The 25,481-nt window shown below is 43.8% G+C and overlaps 1 protein-coding gene and 1 pseudogene across 1 annotated transcript; both read right to left on the reverse strand.

Moving 5' to 3' along the window:
* Positions 1 to 25,481, reverse strand: part of LOC116279086 (otoferlin-like) — a 445,501-nt pseudogene that overhangs the window by 37,564 nt on the left and 382,456 nt on the right.
* On the reverse strand, positions 8,604 to 24,736 carry LOC107035234 (putative ankyrin repeat domain-containing protein 26-like protein). Its single transcript, XM_072966271.1, has 8 exons — positions 24,704 to 24,736; positions 24,185 to 24,468; positions 20,150 to 20,264; positions 19,819 to 19,992; positions 15,639 to 15,745; positions 12,742 to 12,809; positions 9,792 to 9,850; positions 8,604 to 8,911 (listed from the first exon to the last, which is right to left on the reverse strand). Exons 1-8 carry the CDS (start codon positions 24,734 to 24,736, stop codon positions 8,645 to 8,647), a joined length of 1,107 nt encoding a protein of 368 aa, XP_072822372.1. The 3' UTR covers positions 8,604 to 8,644.

Consider the following 25,481-nt stretch of genomic DNA (forward strand, 5'->3'; position numbering starts at 1 on the left):
CTGGTAGCCAAGCTTGCAGTCCCTGGTCCAGGAGGGACCAGGAGTAGGATCAGCAGGGGGTGAAGTGCGGTATTCCACTACCCCATCAATATTGCATGAGCTGGACACCGAATTCTTTCCATTTCCCAATCTCCATCCTCCCAGCTGCGGCCTGTCATCCTGCAGGCCAAGGTGGGGCTGGGGTGGACTCTAACCCTAGGCTCACCTACAGCAGAACCCACCCATGTCTGGGGTCAGGCATCTCCCATGCACAGGCTTCGATATGGTTCCCCAAGGACCCCTGTTCTTTATGTTGGGTCATATGAGGTTGGGGAAACTCTTTTTGCCCCTGTAGAGACAGCCTAGAAAACTTAGGCCTCTCTACTCAGGGCTAGGGAGCCAGTCTCACCCCCCAAACCTGGCCCCATCCTAGATCTAGGCCTTTCCTTTATTCTTCATATGCCAGATAAGACACGGAGGGGTGTGTGTGTCTGTGTCCTGGTGAGAGGTCAACCAAGAACCACCTCTTTCATGCGGCATCAGCTCCCAGTTTAGGGAACCCTGGCATCTTCATGATTTCCAAAACACTCCCAAGGCAGGTGAAAGAAGGCTGAGGTAGCACTGACCTGTCAGCATTATCCAGCTTCGTGTTATCTGGGACAGACCACTGGGAGGAAAAGAGAAAGAAAAGCACTCTAGAAATGGGAAACAGATGCCTTTGGAATTACCTTGTTTCTCCCCAAGATGAGACCATATAATCTTTCTCGAGCAACTAATCATAACCAAAGGCTTTGTCAGATATTTGCACATTTCATCCTCCTAGCAGTTCTGGGAGGGCCACAGGCTTCCTATTCAATCCAGGAAACACCTGGGGCTCTGAGATTTGGGATCAAAGCACACAGCTCCCATCTCCCAGGCTGACAACACTCCCACTATGCCCTCAATGCTGTGGGATTGCACTTCTCTGCGAATGTGATTCCCATCCTGACCACTCGGAACTTTGGCAAAAAGTCTACTCATTCCAGCACCGCTTGCAGACGGGGACATCGTCTGTGAAGAATCCTATGGACCATGCCTATGTTTACAGAGAGGGACCTCATTTCAAAATGAAGCGTCAATACATTTTGGAAGAAACCTACAAATATTAAATTACTGATGAACTAAAACGGAACATGTCAATGAGTCCATTACAAACAGCCATGTTGGGGGGAGGGTAGAGCTCAATGGTAGTGTGTGTGATTAGCATGCACGGGGTCGAGGGTTCCAACACCAGGACCTCTTTCAATCTCCAGGACTTCTGTTTAAAAAAGTAATAAAGAAATGAATAAATAAACCTTATTACCACCACCAACCCCAACACAAAAGGAAAGAAACAGTCCTATGGTGATGAGAAAGGAACCATCCTCTGACATTTCTCCCTGCCTGGTGGCCTGAAGGGGACAGGTGTGAGCTGTGCTCTGACACTTGCAGCAGATAGTGGGTCTGTTGTGGGCCTGCTCTCCAATTCCCATCTCACTAGCAAGACAAATAAAATAATTATAAATTCAGATAGCTACTGTAAGAAAAGAGAGCTCCATGATCAAGTAACAGGGCTTGGTCTAGACTGGGCCCAGGGAATATCCCCCAGGGGTGAGATGGTCACACTGGGAAGGAAGGATGAGCAGGAAGCAGTTAAGCCCAAGAGGAAGCAGACAACCTAGACCGCGTGCCCGAGGCCTCCCGCAGGCGGCTTCCAGCCAAGATGGAGGAACAGGCACGGACGGGCCTGCCTCCTTGACAGAAGCAAAACCACAACAGACAAAGTACATGAAAAAAACCATCTTCAAGACACAGGACTTCAGGCACTGAAGGACAGTGATCCCTAAACACACATGAAGTGAGTCTAATGGATGCCCAAGGGCACACCCTTGGGAGAATATCCAGGCCGTGACACAGGGACAGGGAACAGAGGTAGGAGGGTCCACTAGACGCCCTCACTCGAGCTGACGAAGCAGAGTCAGACGAAACCAACACAGATAAGAGATGAGACGAGAGAGGGCTGGTGAGGAGGGAGTGGGCCAAAGAAAGGCCCCTGGAAATCTGCAGTGTGGCCCCAAGGACAATTCAACTGAGTAAAAAACAGTACATAAAGTGTGAGAAAACACTTGAGATGTGGGATGGGGTGGGCAGATACATTTTACAACAGGAAACAGTGCATACTGCTAACGTAGTTTGAGGAATAGAATCCATTCCTATAATCAGGGATGGCCCTGAATAGACCAGGACTGCATCAACTGATGGTATAAGAATGTAACATATCTCATGTTGCTTACCATATGGTTCATTCTCCTGAAATGTCCGTGCAGCTCTACTTGAAAACATAAAATTTCAAAGGAACCAAGCACATGTTTTAAATTTCAAGAGATGAAAATAGAAAAAATAACAAAAAAAAAACACTATTCCTTTTAAGCAAATATTTTTGTCAGAATCACTGTAAAATTAAAACATCCAATTATAAAAAAAAAAACCATCGAAACAGTATGACAAATACTTCTGAAATAAGAGAAAACATAGGTTAAAAATCCAAACAGAATCTATAAAATACAAATCGCACATTTTTGAGCCATAAAGATGGCTTTAATGAATCGAGGGGGAATCAATTAACAAATGGATACAATGCAGGATATACCACTAACACCCGCCAAAATTCATCAATGGTAGGTTTATATAATACAATAAAAATCAAAACGACGCTAGAGAAAAATAATATAAACATGAAAATTCCTTCATAAAATGCGATTTCCAACTGCACAATTGATTCCTCAGCAGCATCTTCACGGGAATGAGTAACATATTCCACTGCATTTTCCTGCTGTGTTGAAACTTACTGAAAAACACAAGAAAATGAAACAAATACAAACCTGAGGAACCATCATACTCATGCACTTGGCAGTTCATACTATCAGTCAGCGAGGCAGGAGCTATCTACAGTGTCTATTAAGTCACAGGCATTATCCTGGCAAAAGATGGGAATACACACAAAGGACAGATCCTGCCCTGTACTGTTACCAGAGGCAGGGACCCGGGAACACCAATCAGCACACTAAAGGACCACTCAGCAGCTCTACAGCCAAAGGGATCGGACAGGCACGACACGAAGGAGAGAAGATTTGGGGGCGGGTCCTGGCTCGGGGAATACTGGAATGTCCAGGCCGTGTCTTCAAAGACAGGCCGAGCGCAGAGGGGGCAGGGTGAGGGATTCCAGGAAGGGCAGCTTGGGCCGCAGGACGAGGTGGGAAACGGCATGAGAAGTCACACGGAAATCCTGAACACACCGAGTGGGAAGGGAACGGGAAGGCCCCACTGGCAAGCTTCGGTAAGGGATAAAGTCGACTCATCCAAGACGAGGAGTGCCGAAAACACAAGACAAAACAGGAGACATCTTAAACCTCACCGAACTCGCACAGGGAACCGCCTACATTCAGTCCCTTGGCCTAACCTACCGGGGAAAAGTACTGGAGGCAAAGAATTCAGACACGGACACCGCTTTCCGTAGGCGAGCGTGGAAAACTCACACAAGTGGACTGTGCGCTCGCGGGACCGAAAACCCAGAACGACTTCAGCAGTTGTGGATTAGAAAACATTAGGCGAGAATGGTGACGGGAAAAGGCAAACGTCAGGACGCAGGGGCGACGCGTCCACCCGCTTACGTATTAAGGACCCTCGACGGTTAGGGAGTAAAAGAAGAAGAAAAACAGCAAAAGGAGACGGTACCTCCTCGTCAGGGGACTCCGCGTCTTCCTCTTGACCCGATGTGTCACCTAGAGGGTGCAGGCACACACATGTTAGCGACAACACTGACCACTTTGAATTCTACCCACACCCGGGAAGTCTAACCCCGTTCAAGAATCTTTCTGTAAACTAACGTGGCCCAAAGGACCTTCAGAGGACTGAAGAATTTTCTCGAGGGAAAACCTGGTCGTGCTAGGGATGTGTGGGAAGACAGTGGGCAAAAGGGAAGCAAGCAGTACTGCAGGTGGTATCTGGACCTAGAGTCTTGAGGTACTTTAGGTTCGCACGTAGCTTCTTTCTTTCGACGGAGTTCCTGGTGATGGAGCCCAGGAACTCCTGCGTCCGAAGCATGCCATCCATCTACCCACCAGCTACCCCCTTCCCTGGCCCCACCGTGGCGTTTAAGCACAGACGGGAGAAAAATCAACCTCCAGGGATGTTCGCCGACGTACCGGACATGTCAGGCTGGTCTGCTGCGAGCACAGACGTCAATGTCTCGTCCTCGGTTGGCTCCTCCAGAGCACTTTCGTCAGCTACGTTCGTCTCAGGACGGGTGTCTTCCCGTTCGGTTTCTGGCTCGGGCACCCCTTCCTGTAACAACAAAACGGAAGAACCCAAAAACCCACCTTGAGGAACCATCCTACTCATGCACGGGGCCATTCAGTCTATCAGTCAGCGAGGCAGGAGCTATCTACAGTGTCTATCAAGTCACAGGCATTATCCTGGCAAAAGCTGGGAATACACACAAAGGACAGATCCTGCCCTGTACTGTTACCAGAGGCAGGGGCCCGTGAACACCAATCAGCACACTAAAGGACCACTCAGCAGCTCTACAGCCAAAGGGATCGGACAGGCACGACACGAAGGAGAGAAGATTTGGGGGCGGGTCCTGGCTCGGGGAATACTGGAATGTCCAGGCCGTGTCTTCAAAGACAGGCCGAGCGCAGAGGGGGCAGGGTGAGGGATTCCAGGAAGGGCAGCTTGGGCCGCAGGACGAGGTGGGAAACGGCATGAGAAGTCACACGGAAATCCTGAACACACCGAGTGGGAAGGGAACGGGAAGGCCCCACTGGCAAGCTTCGGTAAGGGACAACAGTCGACTCATCCAAGACAAGCAGTGCCGAAAACACAAGACAAAACGGGAGACATCTTAAACCTCACCGAACTCGCACAGGGAACCGCCTACATTCAGTCCCTTGGCCTAACCTACCGAGGAAAAGTACTGGACGCAAAGAATTCAGACACGGACACCGCTTTCCGTAGGCGAGCGTGGAAAACTCACACAAGTGGACTGTGCGCTCGCGGGACCGAAAGCCCAGAACGACTTCAGCAGTTGTGGATTACAAAACATTAGGCGAGAATGGTGACGGGAAAAGGCAAACGTCAGGACGCAGGGGCGACGCGTCCACCCGCTTACGTATTAAGGACCCTCGACGGTTAGGGAGTAAAAGAAGAAGAAAAACAGCAAAAGGAGACGGTACCTCCTCGTCAGGGGACTCCGCGTCTTCCTCTTGTCCCGATGTGTCACCTAGAGGGTGCAGGCACACACATGTTAGCGACAACACTGACCACTTTGAATTCTACCCACACCCGGGAAGTCTAACCCCATTCAAGAATCTTTCCGTAAACTAACGTGGCCCAAAGGACCTTCAGAGGACTGAAGAATTTTCTCGAGGGAAAACCTGGTCGTGTTTGGGATGTGTGGGAAGACAGTGGGCAAAAGGGAAGCAAGCAGTACTGCAGGTGGTATCTGGACCTAGAGTCTTGAGGTACTTTAGGTTCGCATGTAGCTTCTTTCTTTTGACGGAGGTCCTGGCGATGGAGCCCAGGAACTCCTGCGTCCGAAGCATGCCATCCATCTACCCACCAGCTACCCCCTTCCCTGGCCCCACCGTGGCGTTTAAGCACAGACGGAAGTAAAATCAACCTCCAGGGATGTTCGCCCACTTACCGGACATGTCAGGCTGGTCTGCTGCGAGCACAGACGTCAATGTCTCGTCCTCGGTTGGCTCCTCCAGAGCACCTTCGTCAGCTACGTTCGTCTCAGGACAGGTGTTTTTTCCGTTCGGTTTCTGGCTCGGGCACCCCTTCCTGTAACAACAAAACGGAAGAACCCAAAAACCCACCTTGAGGAACCATCCTACTCATGCACGGGGCCATTCAGTCTATCAGTCAGCGAGGCAGGAGCTATCTACAGTGTCTATCAAGTCACAGGCATTATCCTGGCAAAAGCTGGGAATACACACAAAGGACAGATCCTGCCCTGTACTGTTACCAGAGGCAGGGGCCCGTGAACACCAATCAGCACACTAAAGGACCACTCAGCAGCTCTACAGCCAAAGGGATCGGACAGGCACGACACGAAGGAGAGAAGATTTGGGGGCGGGTCCTGGCTCAGGGAATACTGGAATGTCCAGGCCGTGTCTTCATAGTCAGGCCGTGCACAGAGGGGTCAGTGTGTGGGATTCCAGGGAAGGCAGCTTGAGCTGAAGGAGAAGGTGGGGAACATCACGAGAAATCACACGGATAAACGGGAACACACTTCAGTGGGAGCGGAATTGGAAGACCCCACTGGCAAGACTCAGTAAACTTAGGCACCAATCCACTCATCAAAACCGAGGAGTCCAAAACTAGAAGACTTAGCGGGAGAGCTCTGAAACCTCACCAAAGTTGCACAGTGAGCTATGTATATGCAATGACTTGGACTAACTTACCAGGGAAAAGTAGTGCAAGCAAAGAATGTAGACAGAGACACCACTCTCCGTAGGTTTGCGTGGAGGTCTAACACAAATGTTCTGTGGCCTCGCGAGACCGAAACACAGAACGACTTAGTTAGCCGTAGATTAGAAAAGGGCAGTCAAGAACTACGATGGGAAAACCCAAACGTTGGGACGCAGAGGCAACGCATCCATCCACTCATGTGCACTAGCGACCCTCGTCGGCTAGGTTCTACAAGACGACGAAAGGCAAGAAAAGGAGACGGTACCTCCTCGCCAGAGGTGCGTGTGTCCTCGTCCGGTCCCGAGGGGAAAGGTGATGCTTCACCTAGAGGTTGCAGTCACACAGATTATTCACAGACAACACTGACCGCTGTGACCTGCACACACACACACACACACACAGACACACACACATGTGAAGCTTAACTCCACCCAAGAAGCTTTCCGTAAACTAACGTGGCCCAAGAGCATTTCAGAGGACTTAGGCATTTTCTTGAGGGAAGGCCTGCTTTTGTTGGGGGTATGTGTGGAGACAGTGGACAGAAGGAAAACAAAACGGGAGTGCTTCATGTGGTATGTGGACCTACAGCCTTGAGGTATTTTAGATCGCCATTTGGCTTCTTCCTTTTAAAGGAGGTCCTGGCGATGGGACCCTGGAACTCCTGCATCCGAAGCATGCCACCCATCTACCCATCAGCTACACCCTTCAACAGCCCCACAGTAGCCTTTAAGCACACACAGGAGAACAGTCAACCTCCGTGGAAGTTCACCAACTTACCAGGCTCATCAGGTTGGTCTGCCGCAAGCACAGACGTCAGGGTCTCGTCCTCGGTTGGCTCCTCCAGAGTGGTTTCGTCAGCGACGTGCATCTCAGCACGGGTGCCGTCCCGTTCCGCTTCTGGCTCGGGCACCCGTTTTTGTAAAAACAAAGCAAAGGAACCCCACAACCCACCTTGAGAAACCAACCGACTCCTACACTTGGCCATTCAGTCTGTCAGTTCAGTGAGGCAGCAACCATTCACTGCCTGTGTCAAACCACAGGCATCATCCTGGCAACAGCTGGGAAGACACACGAAAGACACATTCTGCTCCGTATTGTTACCAGAGGCAGGGACACGGGAACACCCATCAGCACGGCAAAGGGCCATTAAGCAGCGTATCTATAGCCGACGCGAACGGACAGGCAGGGCACAAAGGAGAGAAGAGTCTGGGGCAGGGCTCGGCACGGGGAACGCTGGGAAGAAAGCACCGTGTCTTCCAAGGCAGGCTGAGCGCAGAGGGGGCACGGTGAGGGATTCCAGGAAGGGCAGCTTGAGCTGAAGGTGAAGGTGGGGAATGGCACGAGAAATCACATGGTAAAACGGGAACACACTTGAGTGGGAACGGAATGGGAAGACCCCACTGGCAAGACTCAGTAAACTGAGGCACCAGTCCACTCATTGAAACCGAGGAGCGCCAAAACTAGAAGACTAAGCGGGAGACCTCTGAAACCTCACCGAACTGGCACGGGGAGCTATCTATATGCAGTGACTTGGACTAACCTACCAGGGAAAATATTGGAAGCAAAGAATGTAGATACAGACACCGCTTTCCGCAGGTGAGCGTGGAAAACTAACACAAGTGTACTGTGCCCTGGTGAGACCGAAAGCACAGAACAACTTAACTCGCTGTGGATTAGAAAACAGCACTCAAGAATTGGGACGGGAGAACGCAAACGTCGGGACGCAGGGGCGATGCATCCATCCGCTTATGGACTAGCGACCCTCGACGGCTAGATGTTACAAGAAGAAGAAAAACAAGAAAAGGAGATGGTACCTCCTCGCCAGGGCTGTGTGCATCTTCCTCCGGTCCCAAGGGGAAAGGTGACGCTTCACCTAGAGGGTGCAGTCACACAGATATTAATGACAACACTGACCGCTTTGAACTCTACACACACACACACACAAATGAAGTCTAACTCCTATGAAGAATTTTTCTGTAAGTTAACGTGGCCCAAAAGAATTTCACAGGGAAGAAGCACTTTCTTTATGAAAACCATGTTCATTTCTTGGCTATGTATTACGGTAGTTCAGAAATGGAAAAGGAACACTAATGGATATGGTATCTGGAGCTACAGACTTCAGATATATTACATTAGCTTTTCAATTTTTGTTTTTAATGGAGATACTAGGGATTCAACTCAGGAACTCCTGTATCTGAAGCATGCGATCCATGTAGCACTCAGCTGTACCCTTCCCTTGCCCAGACCAGCTCATAAACACAGATATGAAACAAATGAAACTCCATAGATCTTGTAATTTCACAGCCATGTCAGGTGTGTCTGCTCCATCCACAGAGGTCCATTTCTTCTCATCTGTTGGCTCCACTGGAGCACCTTGGTCACCTCCATCTGTCTCCGTACCAGTCTCTTCTTTTTGAATTTCTGGCTGTGTCACCCCTTCCTATAAAAACAAAATAGAAAACCCCACCTTCAGAAGCCATCATTCTCATGTAGTTGGCCATTCACTCTCTCAGTCAGTGAGACATAAAACTTTTACTGTATCTATGAAATAACAAGGATTATCCTGGGAGAACCTGGTAATGTAAAAGAAAGACAGATTTTTCTGTCTATGGTACAAGAGCCAGGGATATGTGAAAACCAATCAGCACAGAAAATGATCATTCTACAGCTCTACAACTGACGTCAATGGGTAGTCAGGGCACAAATTAGAGTAGAGTGTGGTGTATGTCTTGGCTCAGGGAATGCGGTGAGGATGGGGCTGTGCCTTAAAAGAGAGGTCCAGTCCATAGGGTGAAGGCAAGGGGATTCCAGTAGGGGAAGATTGAGCAAAAGGCAAGTTGTCAGAGATTATACCATGTCAAATGGTAAACTAGAACAGACTTAGTCAGAACAGAATGGAAAGATCTCATTTCCAAGACTGAATAGGAGACATCATTTGATCAATCGAAAGTGAGGAATGCAAAAAACCAACGCAGAACATAAAAAAGAGAAGGATCTTCAATATACAGCTAGCTTGCACTTGGAACTATCTATATTAAGTATTTTTTACTTTGTAACAGAAAAGTATGTGAAGCACAGAATTAAGATACAGACACTGCTTTCAGTAGCTGAGCATGGAAAATTAACACAAGTGTACTATGCACTTGCATGACTGAAATCACAGAATAACTGCATTAACTATAGATTAGAAAATATGTGAATTGTGATGGGAGAATGTAAATGTCAGAACACAAAGTCAAAGCATCCATCCACTTATGTTGTAATGACCATTCATGGTTACGTATTAAAAGAAGAAGAAAAATAACAAAAGGAGACAGTACCTCCGTATCAAGAGACTGTGCATCTTTGTCTTCTGCTGAGTAGACAGCTGATGTTTCACCTAGAAAATGTAGTCACACGTATATTAATGACAACACTGACCAATGTCTATAATATACACACACATATAGGTCTATGTCCATTCAACAAGATTTCCATAAAATAATGTTGCACAAAAGAATTTCAGAGGGTTAAACCATTTTGTTGTAGAAAAACCTGGTTGTGGTTCAGATACGTATGAAGACAGCTGGCAAAAGGAAAGCAAACAGTAATGGGTGTGGTAAATAGATCTACAATCCTCAGATATTTTGGACTAGCCTTTCTTTTTCCTTTTTCTATGCAGGTACTCAGGATTGAACCCAGGAACTCCTGCATCCAAAGCATGCGATCCATCTACCTAATCAGCTATTCCCTTCCCTCGCCCTATAGTGGCTTTTAAGCACAGAGAGAAGAAAAATCAAACTCCATAGATTTCACTAATTTACTGGCCATGTCATTGTTGTCTTTTCCATCCACAAAGGTCAACTTCTCATCTGTTGGCTCCTCTGGAGCACCTTCATCGCTTGCATTTGTCTCAGTAACGTTTTTTTGTTTCTCTATTTCTGGCTCGGTCATCCCTTCCTATGCTTTAGGTCATGACCAGAGAGACCTAATACTCAAATCTAATCTTCTTGCTCTTCTGCTCAAAATTCCCCATGGAATCCCTGCAGCACATGTTGCTGATTTCCAACCTGACAGCCGTTCTTTTTCTTCCTCCTTGTTGCACAATTGCAACTTTACTTTGGTATCATTTTATCCCAATATACAAAGAAGGTAACTTCCACCCAGCTCCCAAAAGAGAATTGACATATTCTAAGATAATCAGTGGAACTACCTTTCCTTTACCAGAGGCTCATTTAGGAATGAGTATGTGATATAACCCAGCCAGTAAAATGTTTGGGGAAGGCTATTGTAAGCATCTTACTGTTCTTCGTTATTTGTAGGAAAAGAGGTAGACAAAAGCAGTCCTTCCAGCCTTTGGATATTGCCATGTGAGAATATAATGCTACGAGCAGCTGCTAACCAGCAGACTAGGAAAGGAGACAGCCTCACAGCTGAAGAGGGACATCTGGGATGTTGATGGCATCATGAATCATTTACACAATCCTACTTTTGTTTTAGCCACTGCCCCTCAGGTCTATTATTCTTTACAGCAAGCAGCATTCTGATACATTTCCGGGGGTCTACAGGAGACCTACTCTTCTCTGTAGAACTAGAAGGGCTTTCCAGAGCGTGCCTGAGCTGCGCATTCACCTCATCCCCAACCAGGCCCACGGCATCCTTTTTGGACCAACAACATGAAACTCATGAATCCTCTTGAGTTCCCTGGCACATTTTTGCCTCTGTACTGCTGTTCCTTTGGCCAAATGTCATCTTGAAAGATGTTCCTCCTACCAAACACTGTCCTTCTGTCTGCTTCCCCAGCAATCTTCTACTCGTTCTGCATGCTTCCCTCAAATCTTGCCCAATTTTTCAAAAGCCATTTCCTCACTATGAACTTAAATAAAGTATTGGGCACATATAAAATACCAACAAAAGATACAGAAAGACATTTATGAATCCCTAGGAGCCCTGGGACATAGGGAGCAGAGTCACTGAGAGGGAATCACAAACATGACAATAAGTGACATGCTCCTGGGGGGTGGGGCTGCATGTTAAATGTTTGCATTTTGTAACGTCAGGTTTGTGCTTAGCACCTACGAGACACTTGGCAGCCATTTACGTGGGAAAAAAATGACTTAAAAAGTGATAATTATCAGATAAGTGAGAATGCTTCCTTTCAAAAATCTATTTTAAAAAACACAGAAAACAACCAGGGACAATTCTGTCGTATTACGATTACCTTAAGGACAAGAACTATCAGTTCCATCTCTGTGTCTCCCGTAAATGGCAATGCCAACCAGCAGAAGCTCTTTGCTTGCCAGGGGCCGGCTATGTTACAGGGGCCCTCACAAAGCGCAGACTGTGCAAGTGCCAGGGCTCTCATCTAGGCGGCACAGCAGTGCTCATGCTCATGGGAAGCATTTTTGTGCTGTTTCTGGAATTTCTTAAGTCCTGTGTTGAGCTATTTGAATATTTATGATGAAAATCCTTTAACTGATGGCAACAGAGCAGCTTGCTCTAAGAAAATTAGTTTCATGACAAGTATCCAAGAATAAGAAGAGGAAGAGGAAGAGGGAGGAGGAGAAGGAGGAGAAAGAGAAGAAAACATCTGGTTTTCATTAGGTCAGCATATCTCATTCTGTTTGCTCTTATGAGGAATGAAGTTGGTAAGAGTGAGACCTGCTTGGTATAAGGATGGGAAAAATGACCAGTGCTTCTCCACAAGGCATTGCTTTCCAGACTTCTGTACTGTCACTGGGTACTTTTCAACAACAATCTCTTGCTGGTGTGCTGCGCACTGACTCAGCTTTGCAGTACTCATGGGTTGCCATAGCGTTAGAGTACCAGGAAGGGATTGCTGACTTCCCACTTTTAAAGACAGTAAATTTTTAAGTGAGATGAGTCACTATGCAATAACTAACCTTCATTTCCTAAGTGTAACCCATTTGTTTTGAAGATTATAGATCCAGTTCTATGAGAAGTCCAGTGTGTTATAGTGTGGTTGATGAAGGAAATGTACAACAAACTTAAAGATCTGTTTTCCTTCTTTACAAAGACAGAACAAGGGATTTCAGGGGCTGTGTTTAAATACATGAATTTCTTTCCAGACAACACTGTCTCAGGGTGTAAATGACCTACAATTAACTTCCTAAATAATTTGGACTACTAAAGCATTAAGGGAGAAATTAATTTTAAAAATCAAGATATACATGAAATTTCCACACTGGCTGTTTTGACTGCTCTGTCATGATCAGCACTTCCTCACTCTCACTTTCTTCATCTATGGCAGGACCACAGAGAGTCACTTACAATCAGAAGTCTTAGACAGGCTGGTATTTTGAAAAGGCGTTTCACGTCTCCTTTCGTCTTTCTGTTCACTATATTTAAAAAAAAAGTAATTGAGAAATATTACTCTTGAATGCCAATATGAAAATAATGACCAAAGATACTAAATTCTTACGTTATTTCAGACAATAGCAGAGCTAATATCAAACCTTCAATGGTCCTGTATACATCAAATTTGCAAGTTCTATAAACTTGTCCTTTAGCATGTAATTAAAGGAGAAAAAAAGTCAGGTTAAGTAGTCATGAATTGAGGGCAGGATAGCTCACGAAGTGAACTAGACTTAGTCTGACATATGGAAAGGATCTTGAACTCAGAAGTCCTAGCTCTGTAACCAACAGCTATTTGCTCCTGGAAAAGTTGTTTCTCATCAGCTCAAAGTGTTCCTCTATAAAACTGGGATCTTACAGCCTCAATTCCCAATAGCATTCAGAGGATTTAATGACATAATATACCCCCAAAATGGTCCGAGAAACGGTGATGAAATTGAATAAATCCTTCCTGAACTTTAATGCCAGAACTAGTTTAGCATCCCGAATAAAAACCAATGTGTGTTTTTTCATAGATGCAACATTCAAAGGTGCAGTTTTCAGAAAAATGTTCCAAGTTATGGTGATGAGCCATCCTTTTCCAGGGTTTATAATTCAGGGCACCTCAGCTGTTACATGTTGTGCAGCTGTATTTGTAAGTACAGGACGTCACACAAGCAATTCATGAGAACTAAACAAGCTGTCGCCCTGCGGTCTGAGTGTGGGTCATGAGGAAGGCTGAGGAGTGTGGGTCAGCAGGGGCATCCAGGGAGGAGATGTCACACAGGACAACTGCAGGGCCACATTCTGTTTTCTTTTCTTTTTTTAAAATGATGTTATTGAAGGTCTTTAGAAAGAACATGCACAGCGCAGACCCAGCTGCCAACGAGACCCTGTTAAGACCAGTTTTCATACCGACGCTGCAGCAACAGAATCGAGGGGCACAGCAGAATGGCTAGAAAGCCCTCCTCCCCACCCCAACCCCAGTGACCTGTGGAAGACGGGTGTCACTTTGACCTCAGGGAATCCCTTCACTTCTTGGAAGAGTACAGAGGAAAGTCCTCAAGGCAAAAGACAGGATTTTCTGCTCAATTAAACACTTTAAGACCCAAATAACTGCTTAGAAAAAATCAGTTATGACATTGTTTGTACCCCATGCATAAGGGATACACTTGGAATCAAATACAGAACACGAGGATGCTGAAGGACAAAGGGCTCAGAGGCTCTGAGATAAAGAATCCTGGGCCACTGCTGCATCTCACTAGTCTGGCCTTCGGCATGATTTCCAGCTCATGATGGGGCAAAGCTCACTGCCATCCCCCAACTGCCTGAACCCAACTCGGAACTCTCACCTGTCGTGTGACAAGTAACACTTATTTTCAACCTCAGTTTAGTGATCATTGCCATTTTAGTGTAAACACTTACATATTAAAACCACTAATAAGAGCATATCCTTCTACACTGCATGCCTAGGTATCTTGAGAAAAGACTTCAATGCCTTCTTGAAGAAAAAGCCTGATCATATTTGGTGATTCATCACTTACAGCAAGCATGAGGGCTGTTCTAAAATCAGGGAAAAAAACTCACCCCCTCCCCGAGGAACTTACTTAACTTACTTCAACAGCTAATTTGATATATTGTATCTTGACCATCTCTGTAAGACTGATCATACACATGCTCATGTGTTCATCTCGGCAAGTTACCTCAAGGCCAAAAGCAAGCCACAAAAAAAGCAGCCCCCTGTCCTCCTGGGGTAACACAGAGATGAAGTTGCAGATTTAAAGTCCTCTGATGGACAAGAAATGATGCTGAAGTCACTTATGTCAAGTAGGGAAAGGTTTAAATACAGATCTCCCCATTTCTTACTGAGCCTGAAATATTATACTTTAAAATCAGCCAGAGGTCAGGAAAACAAAAGCTGTTTGCAGGCTTCAAACAATAATGTGAATAATGAAAATAGCCACAGTTGCAGTGAATCATGCTGAGAAGCATGTGCATGGCCCTGAATTAAATACCGTATGTATTTCTTTCTTACACACAACCCCCATAAAGTATGTACTCCTGTCCTTCTTTACGTATCAGGAAACCTATTTGTCGATAAGAAGTCATGTTTCCCAGGGAACACACCTGACAAACAGGAAAGCTAGGACTTAAACCTGGTCTGGATCTAAAGCTCAACTCTTTCCTTTTATCATCTACCACTGGCTTGTCTGCTTTAAAGGAAATATTTATTCAATCACTAAAGCTATCTTTCCTCTTTCTACCATTATCAATCAAAAATAAAATCATCAAAATGTACAAGAATTGAAAAAGGATAAAAATGGATGAACCCATAGGATCCGGTACTGGTGATGAATACTCGTGTGTGATAACCTGAAAATATCAATATTCTTCAAAGAAAGTCATTTCAAGCTAACAGTCATCTAAAAGACAAATCAAATTCCTCTATGTTTCATCTTCATCTTTTAAGAAAAATCCTATACACAGTAGAAATTTAAAAATTATTATAAAAGAGTTCAGATAGTCAATGTTCTATCATAAGGTCAATTAAAATTGGAATTCATACTAATAAAAAGAAAGTGATCTCCCTGACCTATAAGAAGACCATATGATCAAAAGAATCAGGTTGCAAATGACATCAGTCAATATTATAAAGGAAGATGAATCCTGCTCTATTCTCTTCTTTGTGACACCCAGTCGGAATTGCTTTTCTCCCTAACCGATGCTGTGTGGATTCTAAGTTAATCGTTTTATTAATTTAAATTTTCTAACTGATACTACCCGGGAACAACAGCAAAGGTTTTTTTTTTTTTAAAGGTAACAAAATACTGTACCTTTTCATCTTCTCAACTGTATGTATATTTGCCTGTTTTTCCTTTAAAAATTCTGCCATTTGCTGCCTGTTTTCCCTTATGGCAAATAAAAGTGGTGTCAGGTCATCCTGTAAAACAGTAAGAACAGTGTATAATGTACAAAATTACATATTTCAAAACTGAATGTAAAAACCTGTAAGTCTCTGAACATAAACATGTCATGTAAAGTAAATACAAAGTAGTCACTTCCTCCTCACCCTACTGGGCTCCTACTCTTTAAAACACTCCTCCTTGAGCTCTTCAGAAAGTTCCCTGTGAAGTCATTCTATAAAATTCACTTCAAGCACTTACTGGTTCCAAGAACCTTTGCTTCTGCCAGGCCTTCTGTCACCCCCTTACTGCTCTGTGACTATGCTCAGTGCTCTCAGCACTGCTCCGCAGGGAGCCATGTAGCTACTGAGTCAAGTGCAGCTCTAAGGGGCCACGAGGAGGAGAAAGTCATCACACCATCTGCAGTGAGCATAACCTGTCAGCTATGACCATGACCAACCCCATCAGGTTTACAGACATTCCGATGGGAATGATTATTTGCATATTCATGAAAAGAAAAAGTTTGTTTTAAAAATCAACTTATAAGTTCTAATTTGAAAAATTCAATCCCATGCGTGAGATTACTATACAATATGAAATAGATTATAAATTTAACATAGACTGCCTTTAAAATTTCAAAATCATTATCAAAATATACTATAAAACAGGAATTCTCAAGTCAAATGCTTACAGAGGCAAAGTAGGGGACCCATGTTCAGTGAAGTTCCCAGGTGAGGACAGCAAATTGGGGAACACACACCCCACTGACTAGGGGCCACCTCTGCACAGCAGACCACACGGGAGCCTGGCCTCACAGTGGACTAGATGTGTTTCTTTAGTTGAAGTCTGAAATGTAGATTTCTGCACGAGTCTCCTAAATTTTAAACGTTGACTCAATGTGTGGAGGCCAACTGAAAATATCCAGGGGCCATGTTTCATCTATAGCCCACTTGTGTTTGTATGTTTGCTGTGTTTCCAAACAGTTGGGTATAAAGAAAATATTTGGATGTAAAACCTTTCCTTCATTTAGTATCATATGTCGTACAAAAAAAAAAAACTGGGACCCAACATGTCATAAAAAGTGCTGTTAAGACTCATAGTACCCACTTTAAGAACTTTTTCTATGCCTACTCAGACTACAATCTGTATCTCAGTCTCCCTTATTGTTAACCATATGGACCTCTAGTTCATAAGATGCCTGAAACTACACTCTTAAAACAATTCCTTTCTGTTAGTAACTTCCTGGGTTTTGATGTTTAATACTGCCATCTTGCATGGTATATTCATATAGAATGGAATACTACTCAGCCATAGAAACAATGAAATCATGCCATTTGCAACAACATGGATGGGCCCAGAGATTATCATCCTGGATGAGGTAAGTTGGAAACAGAAAGACAAACCCCAGGTTATATCACTTAATATGTGGACTCCAAACTATGACACCAATGAACTTACTGAAGAAACAGAAACTGACTCACAGATGTAGAAAACAAACTGATGGCTACCAGAGGGGAAAGGTGGTGGAGGAGGGGTAAGTTATCAGTTTGGGAGTAGCAAATACAAACTACTGCATATAAAATAGATAAATGACAAGGTCCCACTGTACAGTATAAGGCCCTCTATGCAACATCCTGTAGTAAACCAAAGTGGCCAAGAATATGAAAAAGTGTGTGTGTGTGAATATGTATACTTGTGTGTGTGTATATATATATATATATATAACTGAATCACCGCTATAAAGCAGAAACTAACACAACACTGTAAATCAACTATACTGCAATTTAAAAAAAAACCCACCATTTTAATGATGCAGGTTCTAAGTGAATCTAACAGATATATTGCAAGATTCGGTCACACAGATTTAACCAACAGAAGGGTCATGATTTCCTATTACTGCAGTCAGGAAACCCTGTTGGCCTAATCCCTTGGACGGTAACAAAAGGTGCAAAATCCTTAAAGGGCTCTACTTATTAAATCATTCACCAGAAGCAAATTTCTAAGACTCTTTGAGTGCCACTGAATGATCAGTGATTGGAAGGAAAAAGGAGTTATACTTCAAGCCCACAGATACTGCTAATAATACTCATTTTAACTTGTCAAGCACAGAAGTAGAGATGGATAAAAGTCAGGCTTCTGTGGCTGGAAAGGAGAGTACTGAAGGAAGCCTCATCTGTCAAACTCCCACTCTTCTAGAGAGGCCTTCTTTTCGAGAGCTGTGAACTGACACGTATTACACGTAGCCATTCAATAGTTCTCACCCAAGGGCTGTATCAGAATCTCAAGGAAATCTTTCTAACTACCTGAGTCCAGGCCTTACTACATTTATTCACTCAAAATCTTCAGGGGACAGCCTAGGCTTGTACATTTTTGGAGATGCTGCCAGGTGATTGTGGTTCACTGCCACGATTTTAGCTGAGAAATCACACAGGAGACAACCGACCAGTTCGGACTCATCGCTTACCCACGTGGCCAGTTCCTTCCCTCATCTGAGGATTTGCACAAACAAAGAAAATTTGAGACGTAAAAGTCACTTAACAAAACTGCATTTCATTCTCCTGGGTAGACAGCAGTACAACAGGGACTGCTCAATTCAGAAGCAACTTGATTTCATTATCTCTGCATTCTTTACTTCCCATCAAGACATCCTAGATTTGACAGCCAAGTCTAGACTCTTATCTAAGGCTCTGTTTCTGCCAGAATAGGACACTGGGTCAGTTTGTTATCTGTTCTTCTCCCTTATTTCCCACTTACTCACACCCCGTTCACCACCAGTGTCATTTCCTCAGAGTCCCCGTAAAACTGATGTATCGGCAAGTGTACAGTTCACTCACACTCTTTCCCAAGATGACAATGCTTCTCCTTGACAGGTGAAGAGCAGCTTGCCCAACTACGTAAACAGAAGGAAAACAAAAACCTCCTCTTGCTATTTCCCAATTGCCCAATTTCCACACTAGCCTGCATATTTCAACTGCTCAATCCAGTCTGTTTCCTTTTATTTCCTCTTAAGCCTTGGACAATGAGACAGAAATCAGTTTTAGATAAATTCTTTGTTTTAATAAAACAGAAACTTGTCCATAGCAGCAAGAAGTTGATTACACTGTCAGATGTTTTTGTTTTGCTTCAGTGTTAAGACAAAGTCTATTTCTAAGGCAAGTTTTGCCTTCTTCGATTTTTACACCAATCAGAAAAAAATGTGAGTGGGTAAAAAACAGAAAGAATTACTTTTTACCCACAATAAATGCAATGTTTGAACAAATATCTGCCATAAATAAATAAAAGAAAGCTGTACCTTCTAATGCTTCTTTGGAAATCTCATTATTTAAAGTGAAATCTTAGACAATTATGTTCTTTCCAAATATTTTCACTCAGGAAGTGCCTGTGCCTCCAATACCTTAAAAAGCGCCTACTATGTCAGCGGAGGGCATTCCTGGCAGTGTTGCAGTGGCGGGAGGTAACGGATGTCCTGGAGCAAAAGTAGGCAGACCAGCTTTGCCATCACCTGCTGCCCACATAGAGCCACAGCCCCATTGAGGAGCTACACCAGGCTGAGCATGGAAGACCCTAAGGTGTACGTGGTGGGCCACATGGGCACCAGCACCAGTGAATGTCCCTGCTGGCTGTCAAACATGACCTGACCTCACTTGCCCTGATCCTATTACCGGGGGTCCTGGGGTGCTCGGGGCCTGGGGTCTGTGGCCTGCTGCCTCCCCTGCCCATGTGCACTCACCCAGCTCCCCTGCTGCATACTGCGTATCCCTCCTCCCACCCATCCCCAGTAGCCACCCTGCCTCTGAAGGCAGCCAGCCCCATCATCACTTCACTCCCCCCAGGCCTTCAACTTCTGTGGCCTCTGAACCTACCACCCACTCCCAAGCACTTTCTAATGGAGAGTTGTTCCTTCCAGGGTAGCACAGGTGCTAGGCGACAGAGCTATGCCTTTCCTGTGGGCATCACCTTTCTCTAGCCCCTGGCGTTGGCTTTGGACTTGTTTCCATGGTAACAGGGCCTGATGTAGTCTATTTGGTACATGTATTAGAAATAAAACACCTGTGGCTAAAAAAGAACCTGTATTTGAAATACTGTGTCAAGAAAGAGAATGGAGCTATACGTGATTTTTCACGTCCATGTCCGCGGTGTGGGACAGCAGCTTCTCCGCGATAGATGCGGTGTCGAGGCATGCCGCATAGTGGAGCGCGGTGTTGCCAAGCACATCTGCCGTGTTGACGTTCGCTCCACTTTTAAGGAGGATGTCCACGCACTCCTCCGCCTCGCACTGTATGGCCTGTCAGTATCATGCCAAGAAACAGGCTGTAAGTGCCAGGAATTCCAAGTCAACATGCCACAAATCCCAGTGGTTCATTATGCTTAAACCAGATCAATTCAGTTTTAAGTCATTACATGGAATCCATCTCACGTGGGCACGGCTGGCTGCTACACACCTTGATTAGCGCCGTCCTTTTCTTCCTGTCCTGCGCATCGACCTGGCAGCCCCGCTCCAGAAGAAGAGTCAACACGCCTCCGTGGCCATTGGCAGAGGCCAAATGGAGGGCCGTCCTATGAATGGGAGACGACTTTTTAGGATATTAGAGCGTACTAGTTCAAACATACCATTACTCATGTCATTGGAAACATTCAATAGCATGCTCTTCCTACCCCTTTAAAAGAAATGCTCAGTTTCCTTATGCAGGAAGAACACTATTTATAAGCTTTTACTACTCACCACATTAAAGGAAGAACAACCTGTTTGAATAATAAGCATGACCTTGAGATTCAGCTCAACTTGGGCCGGACTTCTACTTTAACTGTCACTTGCTAGCTGCCACAGAGCCTTTCTGTGCCTCAATTTCCTCTCAGCCAAACAGGGATGAAGTAGGAGTTATCTCACAGGACACGGCTGTGACGCTTCAGTGAAAATCCATGCAAAGTGTTTGCAACTGTTCCTTGCACACATAACAGTTCAGTTGTTGTCAGACAATATAGTTATGACTCTTAACTACTATTTTAGAAAGACAGCATTTCAATGAAGTAAAATGGTATCACACCTACTTTGCTGCTGTAAGGATTAGAGAGAACACTGGACTTCAATGATCCTAAGATGCTCATTTTCTCACAGTTTAACATCTCTGGCATGGGAAGGCAATTTAAAATTCATCATGTCTTACCACCGTAATTGGTAGAATTTTAAAAAACTGTTTCTCATTTTTCCTGTTGGTGTAAATATTGGACTGTCTTTTTGTCTCTGGTTGCATTTTTATTGTCATGGAAGTATAGTTGATGTATAACATGATGACAGAAATTACAGGTGTACAGTTCAGTGATTCACAATGTTTCAAAGTTACACTCCATTTGGAGTTATTGTCAAACAGTAGCTATACTCCCAGTGTTCTACAATATATCCTGGTAGCTTACGTTAAACCTAACAATTTGTGCCTCTATGTTCCCTACCCCTATACTGCCCCTCCCTGCTTCCCTCTTCCCACTGTAAACCACTAGTTTGTTCTCTGTATCTGGGAGTTGGCAGCACTTAACAAATTTCCTTATTGGGACAGAAAATAGTGGGGCATCTTACAACCCACAGGGCCTTCCAGTAAGTGCAATAATGGTCTATACCACAGGTCTACTGCACTTCTTTTCACACGGGTAGCATTTAAATCAACTTTAGATCTTAAAAACATGATAGGCAATATTGTAAATCAACTAGACTTCAGTTTAAAAAATCATAAAATAAAAGCATTACAGGGAAAGAGAACTCAAATAAACAAAACAAGAATTTTTGAAAATGGAACTCTTACTCTGATTTTCAAGAAACTTCAAGTCAAAGGAAATTCAGGATTCAAGTCAATCAGGATGGCTCATTTTATTCAATACTTAGATGTGTACATTGTATGAAAGCATAATTTCCAATGCTCAATATCAAAATTATATACTACTCTAAATGTTCAAAGGGGCAGGTGAACGTCAGCTTTTACAGTTTCCTACCTTCAGACACTCTTTTGTTTGAAAGAAGGGAGGAAAAGTTTAAACTGAAATGAAGTTTTAATATTTCAGTTTTAAAGTTCTCATCTTGCTCAGAGGAAGCAACATGGAGTTTTTAAGGAGGAAAGGGTTCTGACAGACAGATGAAGAATGTATCTACTACATCATAGTATTCAGGTTACAGTTGAGGAATAAATGGATTAAAAGAATGAATAAATATCTTGGCGAGCTAAATCTTTTTAAGAACTCTTTTATAAAGAAAAGCAATACTTTTGCAATAGGAACCCTCATTGACATTGCTATTTTTGACTTTCTTGTCATAAGGACACACCTAAAATTTTACAAACTTTTGCAACAGTAATAATCATTCATATTTACTATTTTTTATTTCCATAAGAATGTAAAATGATTACTATATAATCATTAACATATGATACATAATAAAGCTACATATATTCCAAAACTTGGGCATATAATATATTCCTAGTAAAATCTACAAGCACAGATAACAAGATTCCCTTTACTTGTGAAGAGGCTAGAAGTTGTCTCAAGATTCAAATCCTCAAAAACATTTACAAAATAGAAAGTGAGAAATCATTTTTATCTGTGCAAGATTCATATTCTTGCTCTTTCCCAGGAGTATTTCATTCATAAGAAACATTTACTAGAATTTGTACTTCTTCATTGTAGAAATCAGATTTTTTTAAAAGGAAAATCTTCACATAAAATGCAAATGCCCAGAACTATATTTTTAACACACTTGTGTACCTAGTTTTGGCTAAGAGAAGACCATAGCCTTCTTGGGTTTTATATAATAAAATTGATTTTTTTTTTCTGTTTTCCAATGATCTTCAAAAGGAGATCTCTGCAAGTCAACAAACATCTATTATCTATGCCACCTTCCATGGTCAAAGATGGCTCCATACCAAATGCACTGCAATTGATTTAAAAATTCTTTGTGAATTTTCCTTTATACATTGCTGTTTTAGGTAGTCTTTGAGAAAAATAAGTTACATGCTATTTTTTTTCTAATTTAGCTCTAATTATTTATCTCTCATTCATATAAATACCATTCATGTGTAAAGGGAATACACATTTTTTAATGTAGTACTTATCAGGAAACTGTCTCTTTCAAACTCAAAAGCAACTTAAACTTGAATCAGCAGTAAAAGAACCACTGCTCTTCACCTGGATGAATTTTGTGAAGGGAAAATGATATTTCATTTCTTTTCACTTAAATTCCTTTTCTGACCAGAGATATTAAATATTTTCCCTGTTATCTATTGGTCACTTATAGACATGAAAAAATTGTACTTTGCCCAATTTCAAATTAGGGGCTATTTTTGCTTGCTGCTTTCAAAGACTTGCCAGTAAAAATGAAGATTTCATCTGACACAAATACACTACACATCTTTTAAAAGTACATTGTTTTTCCTCTGGTTAATATTATTTTCTAATCTACAGAGGTTTAATTTTTTTTATGTTGTTAAATCAACCTCCAGAATTCTTGCTTTTGAAGTCCTTCTTAGGAATGTCTTTGTCAGCATAAAAAAATGTATAGACAGGAATTTATGTTTTCTTCCGGTACTTTTCTCACTTTCTATATTTAAAAATGTTACTCTATACATCTGACACTTGTTTGTAAGATAAAAACCTAGCTACTTTTCTCCAAATAGATTATTTCTCCACCATTCATGAATAACTTCTCTTTTCCTAATAGGAAATTTCATCAGTAACAAGTTCTAAAGTCTTACATAGACTTGGGTGATTGGGCATGTTCCATTCCATTCATTTATCTGTTTTTTCAATTGTTGGTAAATCAGTAATCTGTGGAAATCTACAGCACATTTTGATATCTAGAACGGCAAAGCTTTGTCTTTTGTCTACTACAGAGAAATTTGAATTTCATCACAAGAATTAAAAACAGCATGCGTAACTCGAAGTGTTTAAAAACTCTGATATGTTTACTTGGTTTATGGAAAACAATAAATATGGGAAGACCACATAATTTAAGAAAATGAGTCCACCTGTTCAAGAGCACAGCTATCTCCCCACTTCAAAGTTGTCCTCTAAGGTCCTTCAGTGAAGAACACATGTACAAACGTGTACACTGATATAAAATGGATCTTGAATTTTATCCCAAGAAGTTTTATCCCAGAGGCTCATCTATCATGGGAATTACTTTTCTCATTACACACTTTCCTGTATATAAAACTGTACATTCGAAATAACATGCCATTTTATCTTTATGTTTAATTTGGTTTCTATTATTACTGACACGCAGTTAAGTCACTGAAAAACTGTCAGGAAAGTGCTCTCTAAGGGAAATTACGAGTGAGTCCAAGTCTAGTTCAAGCTTTAGCCGCCTATAAAGTTTGCTGGGCACTGGACCCTACGCTGGTTTCCAGGAGCCTCAGAGGGAAACTGACAGCTGGGCCAGGCCCCCAGCCCCCGGCCCCTCCCAGACCCGCCCCGCCCTGTCCTGCCACCCCTGTGACCTGTTCTTTCTATCACGCACGTCCAGGCCATTCTGTCTCAGGAAGAGTACTCGCTGGACCTTCCTGACATCTCCAACACAGGCAGCTCTGTGGATTTTTTTTAAGTCTCTCCTGCGGATGTGGTAGCCAGGCTGTGAATTCCTGTGGTCTCTCTGAGGGCTGATGGTACAGCCCACGGGTGACTCGCAGTTCGCATGGCAAAAGCAAAAAATCGGCTCATTATCTCTACGAATAGGCTTTCCACCACCACTGGGGTCTGGCTGGGAAGCTGTGTCCGTTGGACTCTATCCGTACACAGTAACCGCAGCCTAACAACGCCGATGCAGTGTCCGTGTGCCTCGGAACCCGGAGCCCTTGCCCGTGCGCACAGAGGCCCTGAGGCCCAGCACGCCCCGCCCGCACGTGCCAGCCCCAGGCATCTCAGATCTCTGCTGCTACTTCTGGGCCACACTGCTTTCCTTTCAAATGTTGCTGCTACTTGGCTGGCTGGTTCAGGACATTTGCAGAATTTAGACTCACCGGACAAAGACGTGTTGGCATGTGACTGGTCATGGAGTGGCGTGGAGCTTCAGGATGCTGAGGGCCTCGTCCCCCAGAGAGCTCCCCCTGAAAACTCTTTCAACCTCCTTACCCTTCAGTTTATTCCTGTTGTCAACTGAAATAAAGTCACACAAAATAAAGTCACACAATAAAGTTCTGGGTTAAGTCATATTGGCGGCAAAATGAAAGCTCTGAGATATTCTTCCAAAGAAGCAAAGGGAAAACTCAGTGTCATACAGGATTTCAGTGAAGGGGGGCACATGCAGTCAAGCACACACTCAGACAGAGGCTGTTGCTAGTCACGAGGAGCAGATGTCACAGTCAATGATTTTCGTACTTTTCTAGATATGAGGAGACGTGAGACTTTGGGCCATAAAATCTTCTCCTGAAAATACCTAACTGTCTGAAGGCCTGTTCAGCCAGTTTTCAGAGAGCACAGAGTGCCTCACTCATGACCTCCATCCTGAACTCCTCTCACGGAGTGTCGGAGGTCAGCGGTGGCAGCTGTGCATGATTGACTCCAAGCAGAGTTAGGTGGCGAGTGCCAACCAGATCCGATCCTTGGAGAGGCAGGTGGCAAGTGCCAGTTTTTAGTTAGCACTTTCCAAATGCCTCTGGGCCCCAGCCACTCTCCATGGAATGTAGCAGGTGCAAACAGCAGAAAGTTCTTTTCATGGTTTCAGAGATTGTGGCAATGTGGGTCATTCAGTGCAAACTTAAGAGAAACTGAAGCACGTTCTCCAGATGAAATGAAAAT

The sequence above is a fragment of the Vicugna pacos genome, chromosome 8, assembly GCF_048564905.1.
Source record: "Vicugna pacos chromosome 8, VicPac4, whole genome shotgun sequence".
NCBI lineage: Eukaryota > Metazoa > Chordata > Mammalia > Artiodactyla > Camelidae > Vicugna > Vicugna pacos.

Bases quoted from the DNA above. Each gene is read 5' to 3' on its own strand.
- LOC107035234 (XM_072966271.1), bottom strand. From the start codon at position 24,736: ATGACCAGTCACATGCCAACACGTCTTTGTCCG. The intron at 20,265-24,184 runs GTCACAGGGGTG...TCCCATTCATAG, and splicing joins GTGCGTGATAGAAAGAACAG to GACGGCCCTCCATTTGGCCT. The intron at 15,746-19,818 runs GTATAGCTCCAT...ACTGTTTTACAG, and splicing joins ACATGGACGTGAAAAATCAC to GATGACCTGACACCACTTTT.